This window comes from Vicugna pacos, chromosome X, assembly GCF_048564905.1.
Source record: "Vicugna pacos chromosome X, VicPac4, whole genome shotgun sequence".
NCBI classification, from domain to species: domain Eukaryota; kingdom Metazoa; phylum Chordata; class Mammalia; order Artiodactyla; family Camelidae; genus Vicugna; species Vicugna pacos.
Genome location: NC_133023.1, coordinates 54,872,601 through 54,885,406, shown reverse-complemented (window position 1 = coordinate 54,885,406; position 12,806 = coordinate 54,872,601). Strand labels below are relative to the sequence as shown.

General features: G+C 42.6%; 1 protein-coding gene across 1 annotated transcript; it reads left to right on the top strand.

Annotated features, from left to right (window-relative positions):
• The first annotated feature begins 4,115 nt into the window (after positions 1-4,115).
• On the top strand, positions 4,116-12,235 carry SNX12 (sorting nexin 12). Its single transcript, XM_006217661.2, has 4 exons — positions 4,116-4,410; positions 9,172-9,267; positions 9,829-9,953; positions 10,371-12,235. The coding sequence occupies exons 1-4, from the start codon at positions 4,246-4,248 to the stop codon at positions 10,471-10,473; spliced, it is 489 nt and encodes a 162-aa protein (XP_006217723.1). The 5' UTR covers positions 4,116-4,245; the 3' UTR covers positions 10,474-12,235.
• Positions 12,236-12,806: the final 571 nt, after the last annotated feature.

Here is a 12,806-nt window from a genome sequence, read left to right as displayed (position 1 = left end):
CCTCACCTCTCCACCCTATCAAATCCTTTTACTTACCTGTATATTCAACTTCTCACTTTCTATAAAATCATTTCCCCCCAGCTGTTAAATACATTCAAGTCTCTTTTCTCTTTAAACAAACAAACAAATCCTTCTTTGACAGTGCATTGCCCTCAAGCTACCGCATTCCTTGAATCTTGGGAAAGTTTCTCAAAAGAATAGTCTCTATAAAATGTTTCCACTTCACGTTTGATTCAATTCTTAATCCACTGCAATCAGGGTTCTATTTCCTGCACTCTACCGAAAACTCTCACATTTAGGTAATTGACTAATTGAGTCGACATCTCTCAGACCTTATTTGACCGTTCTCTTGTATTAAACACTGTTAACCACCTACTTGCTCCTTTTGGAAACATTTTTATCCCTCCCCTTCAGATCACGATTGTCTCCTGGTTCTCTTTCTGCCTCTCTGACAACTCCTTCCTGGATTTCCTTCACAAGCTTCTCTTCTTGTGCCTGTCCTTTAATTTTTTTCCCAAATGGAAATAGTTCTATTTTTTCTGATTTAAAAAAGGTAAATGTTTATTGTTAAAAATCAGGTCCGGGGGAGGGCATAGCTCAGTGGTAGAGCATGTGCTTAGCATGCACAAGGTCCTGGGTTCATTCCCCAGTACCTACACTAAAAAAACAAAAAACAAGTCCTTCAGAAAATGACAAATTAAAACATAAAACTGAAACCCCACCCCCACACAGAGGTAACTATTACTAACATTTTGATTTATATCCTTATAATCTTAAAAAATTACATATACTATAATACAAATGGTATCATATTACAATATTTTACCAGCTCCCCTCCCCCCCACTTTTTCATGGGCATTATTCCTTCTCAATGAGTACAGAACGTTATTTTACGTGGATACCAGAGGAGAACCCTGGATTTGGCCATTTACACAAGATACTGAGTTTTATGATCCAAGTGAAATTTTTGACCTACATGATAAACAATATTTTTAATTAAAAAAAATACAAAAGTACTTGAACAGAAATGAAATGAAAGTAAAAAACAACTCTCCCTGTGGTCCCTGACTCCTGTTCTCCAGTTCTGCTCTCCAGAGAAAACCAGTATTACAAGTTTCTTGAGGTCGAAGATTTTTATTTTTAATATGTACTGCCAATTTGCCTCCCAGAAAGTTTGTATGGACTTATACTCTCATCAACACCACAGGCCTTCACCAATTTTAAAATATGTTGTCCTTGCCTCTTCACGGTTTTCTTTCTACAATGTACGCTGATGATTCCCAAGTCTCTGTTGTATCTCTAGCCCTGATCACACTCTCGAGCTCCAGGCCAGTATTTCCAGCTGCCTCCTGGACATGTGAATGTCCTACCAACACCTCTGATTTACCTAAACTGAACTCATTGTCTTCCTTCCTAAACTTACTTTTCTTTCTGTAATTCCAATTTTGATTGGTGGTACCAGCATCCACCTAGTTACCCAAATTAGAAACCTAGGAGTCATTTTATCTATTTCCTCTCTCTCCTCTAAAATAGTAATAATAGCTAATAGTTACTGAGCACTTACTATTTGCACAAATTTTATTTGATTTAATTCTCATGAAAACCCCAGAGGTAGCTTTTAGGCTTATTTCCATTTTACAGAGGAGGAAAACTTGTTGGATAACATGCTCAAGATTTTACAACTAGGAAGCAAGGATTTAAACCCAGGCAGCCTAAGTCCATAGCTCACACATTTAAGCCCCATACTATTCTACTGTTACCGAGCCCAAACTCGTTCTGCTTTCCACACAACAGGCCAATAAATTAAGAGACGAGGTGTTGGGGCGAGGAATAATGACTTTATTCAGAAAGCCGGCAGACTGAGAAGACAGTAGACTAATGTCCTGGAGAACCATCTTTCCCAAGTTAGAATTCAGGCTCCTTTAATATAAGAAGGGGACGGGGGTTTGCTTGGTTGTTGCAAACTTTTTGGTATGAGAATTCTTTGTTTTTGGAATCCTTTGTTCTTGCAGCTGTCCACATGGGTCAGATCAAGGTGTCCCTGTAAACCTCCAACGAAACAAATGTTATTTTCTATTCTGCAACTTATTATCTTTATACAAATGAAAAAGTGTTAATATCCTTAAAGGTCAGAGCCTTGAGAAAAGGCTCTCCTGTATATTTCAGGCTATAGGCAACATTCTTTCACAAAAGGTGCAGAACCAGCAAGCCGAAGCCTAGGAAACAGAGCATAGGGTTAAAGTTAAAGGAACAGATCTAACATGAAGTCAGATTTGTTCTTTTCTATTATAGGGCCACCATATCTAATAAGATACAAGTCCTATCTATTTTATTTCCTCAGTCTCAGTCTTCTCTATTTTCTTTTCTCCATTCCCACCACCCCCACCTGATTCCAAGTATTATTGTAGATACTCTTTTATCATTACGCACATTCAACTCAAATATATCTTCTATGTTGACTGCAAAATAATCCTCCTAAAACAAGTCAGATCATCTTTTTTTTTTCTGTTGAAGATCATTCAGTCGTTCCCTATTGCCTACACCATAAAGCCAAATATCCTTTGCTTAGTATAGAAGGATCATTCTCATCTGCCCATCCCCAGCCAGACTACCTTTCTAAGCACTTCCATTATAAATCTGAATTGATGATAATTACCTAAAAGTAGCATGCTGCTTCTAATCAGGATGACTTTGCATATGCTATTCCCTCTACAAGAAATTACCTTTCCCAGTTTCCACTCCTGTTTGTCCCTTTACATCTTTTCATGTCTGTCAAACGCAGATGTTTCCTCCTCCAGGAAGCCTTCCCTGATTCCTCCAATTATTCATGTCCTATGTGCTGCTTTGAACTTTCACTTATTTTATATTTGTCACATATTAGTTTTATTTACTTGTCTCCCTTTTCAGAATGTTAACTCTTTGAGGGCAGGGACTCTCTTATTGAACTTTAGGTCTCTAGTGTTTAGCACGGTGCCTGACACATAAGTAGTTGTTTAGTAGATATCAGTTAAATTGAATTGAATAACTTAATTGTGAAATTATAGGGCCTGTACTTGGTTGAAAGAATTTCGGGCATCAATGATATAGGATTTTTTTTTTCTGAGCAGAAGGCCAGTGCAAGAATAAAGGATGACCTAAAGGCACCACCTTTTAAAAATTTTAATTTAATTTTTTTTTTATATTTTGGGGGGAGGTAATTAGGTTTACATATTTATTTTTAGAGTAGGTACTGGGTTCAGTCCCCAGTGTGTATGCTAAGCATGCACTAAACCGCTGAGCTACATCCCCCGCCCCCGCCCCGCCCCACCTTTAACATGGGCACTACCCCTTTATGTGGGCCATGTGTAAATTAGTCATATAAATATTAGTATTTCTATAGATAGTCTCATGTAGACATACATTCTATCTCCATTGTGGGCTGCAAGCAACCCCAGAGCAGCGCCAAGTAGGGAGTTTTGCAGAGTAGGGTAGAGATACAAGGTATGAAAGAAATGCCCTCAATTTGCTGAGAAATGAAATTAACCAAGTACACCTGAAATTAGCTTTTATGTGGTAACAAGTGAAGGATGAAGATATGCCCGAAGTTTCCTGAAAAGTAAGAATGAGAAATCATCTTTATCCCATCCTCGCTGCTTTCCTGGAACCATAAGTTGTGCTCACTGAGTGCTCAACTGCGTGCGAAATGAATTGAAACTATCAGTGGCACCGGTGGCGGGGCTGCGTTCTACGTTCTTAGTACTATTGTTGGAACCCCACCCTCCGGAGACCACCCTTCTATTTTCGCGCACAACCCAGACTTATTCAGGTCACGGGGCTTCAGCCTATCACTGCAGGATCCTAGCTTGCGGGGCAGTGCCCACTGCTGATTGATGCCAAGGTATAAGACAATTTCTTGGTTTGAGGAGCAACGATTGGCGGATCTCGACTGTAGTGCTTCCCAGGCTACTGAGGAGGTGCGTATTGTTGATGCAGGTTCCCGGGCCGCCACAAACACCGCCCGGAAGTCTGAATGAGGCCTCTTCCGCGCAGGACTTACAGTCGTCAGCGTGGCCGCTATTCAGATTGCCGGGCCCGGGCCGGGGCGGTGTGCGCGTACGCGTGCGTGCGTGCGTGGGCGCGCGTGCGCGGCGCCGCCGTCTGTGGGTTGGCTGGTGATTTTGCAAGCGGGAGGGGCCGTGCGCGCTCCTGCCTCCGGCTTCTGTCCCCCACCCCCCCTTCCCTGGTCCCGGTCTCTCCTTCGGAAAGATGTCGGACACGGCAGTAGCTGATACTCGGCGCCTTAACTCGAAGCCGCAGGACCTGACCGACGCTTACGGGCCGCCAAGTAACTTCCTGGAGATCGACATCTTTAATCCACAGACGGTGGGCGTGGGCCGCGCGCGCTTCACCACCTATGAGGTTCGCATGCGGGTGAGTCACGGGGTGAGGGAGACAGCTGAGCCAGGACCCGGCGACTGGGCGGGGAGGGAGGGGGCGGGGGGAGGCTGCCCTAGGGAGGACTGCCGGTGCAGAAGACGCTTGAGGGGTCATCTGCGGGGTAGGGGCTTACTAGGTTTGCGGAGAGGTCTGTACGCTCGGTTGTGACCCCAGGCTACAGAAAACTCCTGAGGGGGACATCTGACGGGCGTGAGGGAAAACAAGAACCCATGAGCAAGAAGTGAAGCATGGCTGGATTTGGTGGGGAGGATGGGGAGGATTAGAGTGAGGAATTCAAGAAAATAGGAATCAGGACTGTAGCGACAGAAAGAGGAAAGGAAGAGTGGAAGAGGGCTGGGGGATGGAAAGCCCAGGCGATATGTTGCAGGGTCCCATAACTAAACTAGGTTGTGTGAAGTCAGTCTGAAGACGGGGGACAGAAAGGCCCAGCTTCTTCCTAATGAGGTCCCCCTGAATGATGGAGTTAAGCAAAGCCTGGATAAAGGGAAGATAGATTCCAGGAAAGGGAGATTGTGGGCTTGGTGGAGCAGAAATAAGGGGAGTCTCCTTGAGACTGAGTGCTTCCCAGACTTGTGCAGAATTGACATCTGAAGGAGAGAAGTGTTTTATGCTTAAGTTTTCACAGGTACACATGCCAAGTCTCACTGGGAAACCTGGCCTTGCATGGGGATTGGTGGATTGTCAGTTTGCCCTCATCCTTTGCTGAGCTTTTAGATCTGAAGTATCCAGAATGTTTATTTCAATATTTATTGGCTTTCATTTGGGTTTTCTCTATATGAATGGCCATTTGCCCTTTTGGTCCTAGACTAACCTTTTGGATTCATTCTTTTAGCCCCTGGTCCGTAGTTAACTTTAATATATTACATTTCAGGACTGCCCTAGGAGTGGCTTCTAACAGTGTGCGCTACAGAGGACTTTATTCTCTAGTTCTTAGTCCACAATGCAAAGATGGAATGTGGAGATAGAGTACATGGTTTGCAAGTTCTTTTGCCGAGTTGAAGTGGTTACAGGCAAGAAAGTTTGAAGACCATTTTCTAATTTTCCTTATGTTTTCTTCTCAGACTAGAGGGCCAGAATGTTCTCTATGGACAGCATGCTGCTCAAACAGCATTTGAAGACCTAAAAGAGTGTATGTGCTTTCATTTTGGAATGAATGAATTGAATGAGAGTGTGCTCCTCTCTGGGCTTTGAAATCTCATTGAGAAATGATGATCTCCAAATTCCAGGTTTGGCAAAGTCCAAACTGAAGAAAGAAAAGTGAATAGCAAAAAAAAAAAAAAAAAGAGAAACTCATCCACATAAGAACTGTTTGAAATCATCTCTTTGAGGAAGAATGCAAGTTAAAGACAAAAGCTAGGAACTGTTAGTGGTAGAGAAGTTAATTACCTGAGGAAGCCCGGGCGTAAGAACTCTCTGCTGTGGAGTTTTGGAGACATTGTCTTGACAAATTACCCAAGAGCCCCGTAGGGATTATGAATGGAATTGTTCTCTAGTTCAGGCATACTAATAGCAGCGGGCAGTGTTCATCTAGTGCCTGTTGTGTGCCAGGCATTGAACTAGGTTTTAGTTTGTAAATCCTTACAAAACACCATTTTACAGATAAGAAACTGAGGAGGAATGCAGTTTAAGTAACTTGCCCAAGTACACATAGCTAAGTGGTAGGCCTGGAATTTGAACCCAGGTCTGTCAGACTCCAAAGCCAATCACACGCTTTCCACTACACTTTAGTCTCTTTGGCAATGCTTAGTTGCAAAACTTTAGCATGCAGAATTTTTCTACCCACTGAGCTTTTCATCCTTTCCACAATCACTAATTGTATGGTGTTGATAGGGTTGATGGCAATTCCTAGTTCTGTGGGTTTGAGTTAATTTATATTGTTTATGTTAATTTGTATGGCAATATATAGGCTTTTGATATTTTTACTTAACTCTGTTTCGGGGAAAACTGGTAAAATAAGTTGGTTTTAAATTGCTATTTTAAGTGCCTAATCATGATAGGCATGAGACTCAGAGAATGGGCTTTGGGAGGTAGGTATTGTGTATGGTAGAAGCAGATGGCACTGACTTCTTTTCTTTGTGTAATAGCTCAGGAAAGGACCCCCCTGCTCTGGAAGAAATAAGGATTCTGGAGAGGTGTCCTGGGTGACTTCACATGATATGTATGGAACTTTTCAAATGTCAGTTGTCTTATGGACTTAAATTTTGCTTCTTACGCTCCTTTTCCTTGATTTTGTGTTGATCAGAGCTGAAGGACTCTCTATGCTGTAGTGCACAATCTTGTCTTCTTCGTACAATTTGTAGGTTGGAGCTGGGAGAGTATCCTGGTATACATAGTAGCCCCTTCCTTAGATGGCTAGGTGCTGAGATGAAAGGCCATTATTGTCACCATCCTGTGGGGGTAGGGAAAGAATAGTATTTTTGTAAGTCAAAGGAGGAAGTCCACAAAATGGCAGTGGTGGTTTTCACTGTGTCTTGGAAGAATCTACTCAGCATTTTTTTTCTTTTCTTAGGTCCTTCTGTTGGCTTCTGTAAAAGCCTGCTAGTTAAGGCTCTGCTGTTTGGGGATCACAGTGTAATGAATTCTGGTGGAAACCTAGAATCACATGATACTGAAGGGCATTTTTTCTTGCATGATTATTTTTATCCCTAGCTTTATTGAGATATAATTGACAGATAATATTGTGTAAGTTTAAGGTATACAATGTGATGATTTGATACACATGTATTTCATGCAAGGATCTGAGAATGTTCTCTATAATGGTTTATTTTGAGTAGTTAATACATGCACATGGAACAAAACCAAAAGGTAGAAAAAAGACTATATTTATTGAAAAAAAATTCATGTATAAATGGACCTGCACGGTTCAAACCTGTATTGTTCAGCAGTCACTGTACTGTAAAAACAAAGTCTCTCTCTCTCCCTCTGCCCTCTTTCTGAATAAACAACTGTTTCTACTTTTTAATTTAGTCTCCTAAAGAATAGTTTAGGTAATAAAATACTACTTTACATGTATCTCACTCCACTTCAACATTGACATTCTTTGGACCTTGATCCTCAGTAGAGTTGTAACTAATGTAAGATGACCAGTTATGTGGCTTTTGATGCCCTATACCTAGAACTGGATCCTGAAAAGACATCTTGCAGACTTGAGGACTGACTACAAGGCATGACATAGTGAGGAATGTGAGAAGCTCTAGCATAGCATCCTGGCAGGATGCCCTTTTCCTGCTTTGAGTCAGTTGTAGAGAAAGGAGAGGAACTCCTTTTATTTCCATCTGCTGATTTGAATTGGCTGGAGGGAAATATAGTTAGTATTAATACTTTTGGTTGGCCATTTCCATTTAGAACTTGTAGATCAGAGTGAGGATCAGGGTTTTTTGCTTGTTGGGGTTCATGTTGCCCTTGGAACCTTGGGAAAATTCTCAATGATTAAGATGTGAGAATAAGCTGATTTACATCAGGGAGCACACCAACTTAAACATTGCTATTTCTGCTGCGCTTGCTGGATAAGGAGAGGGTGAACATACATAGGGCCTCTGTTAATCGATTGAGTATTGAGTAACTTGCATAGTCTGCATTTAGGGAAATGCAGAAGTAGTCATGACTCCTGATTTCAATGAAATTATAGTTTAGTTAGGCAGCAAGACTAACACAATGCATAAAACAATAGTGTGTCAGGCAGTACTAAAGTATAAGTGTCATAAGAGTTCAGAGGAGTGGGAGATCAATAAATTAAGCTGGTGTCAGGAAAGACTTCCTGGATGAAGTGAGACTTGAGCTGGGACTCGTAGAGTGGAGAGGATTTGGACAGGAAAAGCAGAGGAAGCCATGCTTTGGGGGTGCTTATCTCTTGTTCTTTACAGAGAACTTAAATTCACATTTCAGTTGAAAATGTAATACATACAGATGGTAAATTCAGATTTTACAGTGAAAAATGACCCACCCATTCTAGTTGTCCAGTCTTATTCTCCAAAGTCAATCACTATTACCAGTATCTTTTCATAAATATTTTATTCATAAATATACATGTATACACATATACATATCCCTTTTAAAACCACAAATAGAGGCAGGTGATATATACTGTTCTGTACCTTGATTTTTTTCATTTGTATATATATAGTTTTTATTGATGTATAGGCAGTTTGCAATGTCTCAGTCTGGCATACAGCATTATGCTTCAGTCATCATAAACATACATATATTCATTTTCATATTCTTTTTCACCATAAATTACTACAAGATATTGAACATAGTTCCCTATGTACCTTGATTTTAATGCCTAATATCTTTCTATACTGGGTCATATGTATCTTTCACATTCTTTTCATAGTTGTATTCCACTGTATAGGCATACCATAATTTATTTAACCAATGTAAACCAAAATGTAAGGGTTTTCACTGAATTTGATTTGCAGTAATAATAGATGTCCATCAATAGATAATTGGTTAAGTAAATTATGGTATGCCTGTACAGTGTATATACATTTTTATGTACAGCTTCAAGTCTCCTTGTAGGATAAATTCTAAGCAGCAAGGGACTTCTGATCACCACCCGTGACAAGGTTGGATGTGGTAAGGATTGGTATTCACTTGCTGGTATTTTGAAAGGGTTATAGGACCATGGTCCATAGGAGCTGTTTCTTAAGACCTTTCCAAGTGGTTCTGACAGGCGGCCATCACAGGCTGAACATTACTAACCATCTCTCTTCTCTCATTCTTTATTCCCTGTAGACAAACCTACCTATCTTCAAGCTGAAGGAGTCCTGTGTACGGCGGCGCTACAGTGACTTTGAGTGGCTGAAAAATGAGCTGGAACGAGATAGTAAGGTATGGCCTTGTGCCCTGTGTGGCAGCCTTGGGAGAGGAGATCTGCATAGGCTGAGAGGGCGTAAGATGGCATAGTCTATAAAACCGCGAAGGCAGTAGAGAGGGTGGACGTACTCTATCTCCCAAATCCCAATATATTGGATCGGATATTGAATATCCAGTATATTGAATCCAATATATTGAAACTTGAAAGTGGTAAGTTCAGGAGAAATTTTTAAGAAAAATCATTACTTGACTTAGTGGCTAGTAAAGTCATATAACTTAATTCCTGTAGGTACTACAAATGGGAAGTATGGCTAAATTCTTGGATGGTAGTGAAGAATATTTGGAGTTTATTTCCTTTCTTTTGAGATGGTAAACCTGTCCTCCCACAAAAACTGAGCTGGATTAATTTTTGACCTGAGGCATCCTGACTGTTCCCATGGTCTCAGTTTTTGCAAGTTGCTGGCTGTGGCATAGGATGGAACCTATGCCTAATAGGAAATGAAGTATACAGTGCTTTATCATCTCGTCCCCTCTCTGTCCTCTCCCGTGTGACTGATATTTTGTGTCTGCCTGCAGATTGTAGTACCACCACTGCCTGGGAAAGCCTTGAAGCGGCAGCTCCCTTTCCGAGGAGACGAAGGCATCTTTGAGGAATCCTTTATTGAAGAAAGGAGGCAGGGCCTCGAACAGTTTATTAACAAGTAAGCCACGATCCTGGGGATTCCTCTTGCTACTTTTGCCATCTTGATCTTTCTGTATGTTTCATCTCTCTCCTCCATATTACCCATAATGGGTAATATGACGTGGTGCCGATTGTGTGGTGGGCTAACTGGACAGTAAAACTCCATTCCACTGAGCAGAATGCTGATCCTGTCCCTCAGAGCCCGAGAAAGCAGTGCATGTTGGATGTGTGTAGGGATTTCCCTGTGCCTTACCCCTCGGTCCCCTTCCCCTCTACAATGTTAGGGTTGAAGCGGTGCCCTGCTGCTGTCCTCTACTTGCTTGAACCTCAGAGCTGACTTTGTCCTTCTTCCCCTGTCCCATATCCTCACTACCATCATTCTGCGAATTCTCTCTGATCCCAAATACTGCTGATAACCATCTTGGTCTCTTTATAGAATTGCTGGGCACCCACTGGCTCAGAATGAACGCTGCCTACACATGTTCCTGCAGGAGGAGGCAATTGACAGGAACTACGTCCCTGGGAAGGTGCGCCAGTAGGAGACCCTCTACCACCTGCCCTCTACTTTCCTGCTGAAATGACATTGGTTTTTACACTAAGCCTCTCTCTCTCTTTGATCTGAAGTTGGCCGTGCCCATCCCCTGGCCTGATAGACTGTCTGGCATTGTGTTCCTTGGTACCTGACTATACCGTGGGCACTCTGCTGGGATCCTCTTCTCTGAGGAGAGGTGGGAGACCACAGGCAGATGCCCTTTGCTTGGGGTTGGGGAGTGGGTGGGGGGATTGGACTGGAAGGCAATTTCTTGGGCATTTACCCATGCCAGAAGGCTAACCTTGAGGGGGGCGGGTCTTGTGCTGGGGTGGGGCACTTGGATACATACTGATGCTGCAAGTTCAGGGGATTTTTCTTACTCTTAGGTTTAACCAGGAACGCTGAGCAGGGAAAGACCCTGCCTTTCCTACCTGCATGAACTTTTTTCCTTTTTGGGAAGGTGGCAGAGACCTAAAAGTTCTTGTTTTCTCTAGGCCTGTTCCCAGTTTTCTCAACAGTTTCTTTTGTTACTTTCTCTCTCCCTTGTTGCTTTTCATGGCAGTAATCCTCTTACAGTCTAAGCAGTCTGTTTAGTGGCACAAGGTGTGTGGGTTTTCTGGGCCCATCATCATGGCTGCTTCAGATCAGAAGAAAGCCATAGGGCAGTAAGGGAGCTCCTGTTGCCTAGCCCCTCTCCGTTGTGGCTCCCCGCTCTGGCTGTCTTTTCTTGCTCACCAGCGGTGAGTCAGTATGGGCTGAGCAAGCAGTTCTTCCTCCCCCAAGCCCTCGCTACTTATGGGTTAACTTTGCAGGTTTGGTGGTGTGAGGGCTGGGGGAAACTCACCACTGCCAGGTAACTCCCTGAAGGGTGGGAGTGGATCATTTTCTAGGTACCTCCCAGTGGTAGGGAAGGACATCACCATTCTCTTCCTTCCATTCTCCCTTCCCCTCATCCCATTTAGTGCTGCCATGGGGCAGAAACACATGAGCAAACCACACAGTCTCTGACTTCTCCTAAGCACTTTGAGCTGTTGAATGGGGCTTAGGGGCAACAGTTGTCACTGCCCTCCCCAGCTTGATCACAGGGTTAATGAACTGCCTGCACTTGTTTCCCACGGGACTCCAGCATTCTCCCTGGAAGTTGAGCTAGGGATAGCAGCTGGGTATAGATTTCCAAAATCTTAGAGTCTGAAGCAGCTTCTTGAGGCTGGCGACTTTCCTGAGCTTCTGTCTAAGAGGTAGTGGTTTGTTTGCTGAGGCCCGATATCTATCCCAAGTGGTGGGTTGGGAGCAGGTTAACTCTGGTGTTAGGTCAAAAGCGAGGGCTCTTTGCTTAGACTCCCTGTCATGGGAGAATTGGAGTTCTTTTATATAGGGTCTTGGGGAAAAGGGACAAGACCATGATTGGAGAGATTAGGATTGGAGTTTGACATGAGATTTGGAGTCCATCTAAATGTTAACGTTCCCTAAGACAGATCAGCTCTCCAGCTGCCGAGCCTGTGCCAGGGGCTGAGCAGCGCCTAGAGAGAGACTCTGCTCCCTTTCCCATCTCGCCAGTGTTGGTGGTGTTGCTGCCTTTTTCATTTGTATCCTCTGTTACTGATTTTTTTTAAGATTCCTTCTTTCATTGTGCACAAGTTCTGAGAGCCTGAGGCCCCATTTCTGCTGTGTATATATCCTGACTCGGGGCTTTTATTCAGCAAAATGTTCATTCTTCTGTCAGACAATGTCATATTCAACTCTGTTCATATTAAACCACTGTGAAGCAAGCCTCTGTTTTCCTGCTTAAGTTGTAAATTTAGTAGTTTTTAGTTTCTCAGATATTCTGGGTGTTGTGCAGAAATCATACAACATGGTCAGTGTCCTGAAGTGATAAGTAAGTTTTACATTTAAATTCATTTAAATTGAAAAAAAGCTGAATCCTAGCTGCCTGTAGCAATATTTACCTATCCTTCTTGCAACATGCAATTGACTTTGTCACAGAAGAAATGTATCTGCTTGCAGGAAGTAGCCATAGGGCTCAGTAAGTGTGGTTTGGGTCAGATTTAGCAGATTTGGTTTTTAAGCTTGTGGGTTTGTGCTAATTTGGGCAGAATATATTTATAGTATGTGTGTGTGTATGTATGTATATGCATATGCTGTCTGTGTACATAAACACATGTGTGCATGTGCTCATTCTCAAACATACCCACTCACCTACACTTTCTTGCAGAGGCTTTTTACCTTAATGGAGACATTTTTCTTTCAGATAGATTTGATGCAGGCAGAAAGGTGAGTGAACTCTGAGAACTTCTGACGGATGGATATTTTCACCTGACCAACGGGTTCTGAAATGGCTTC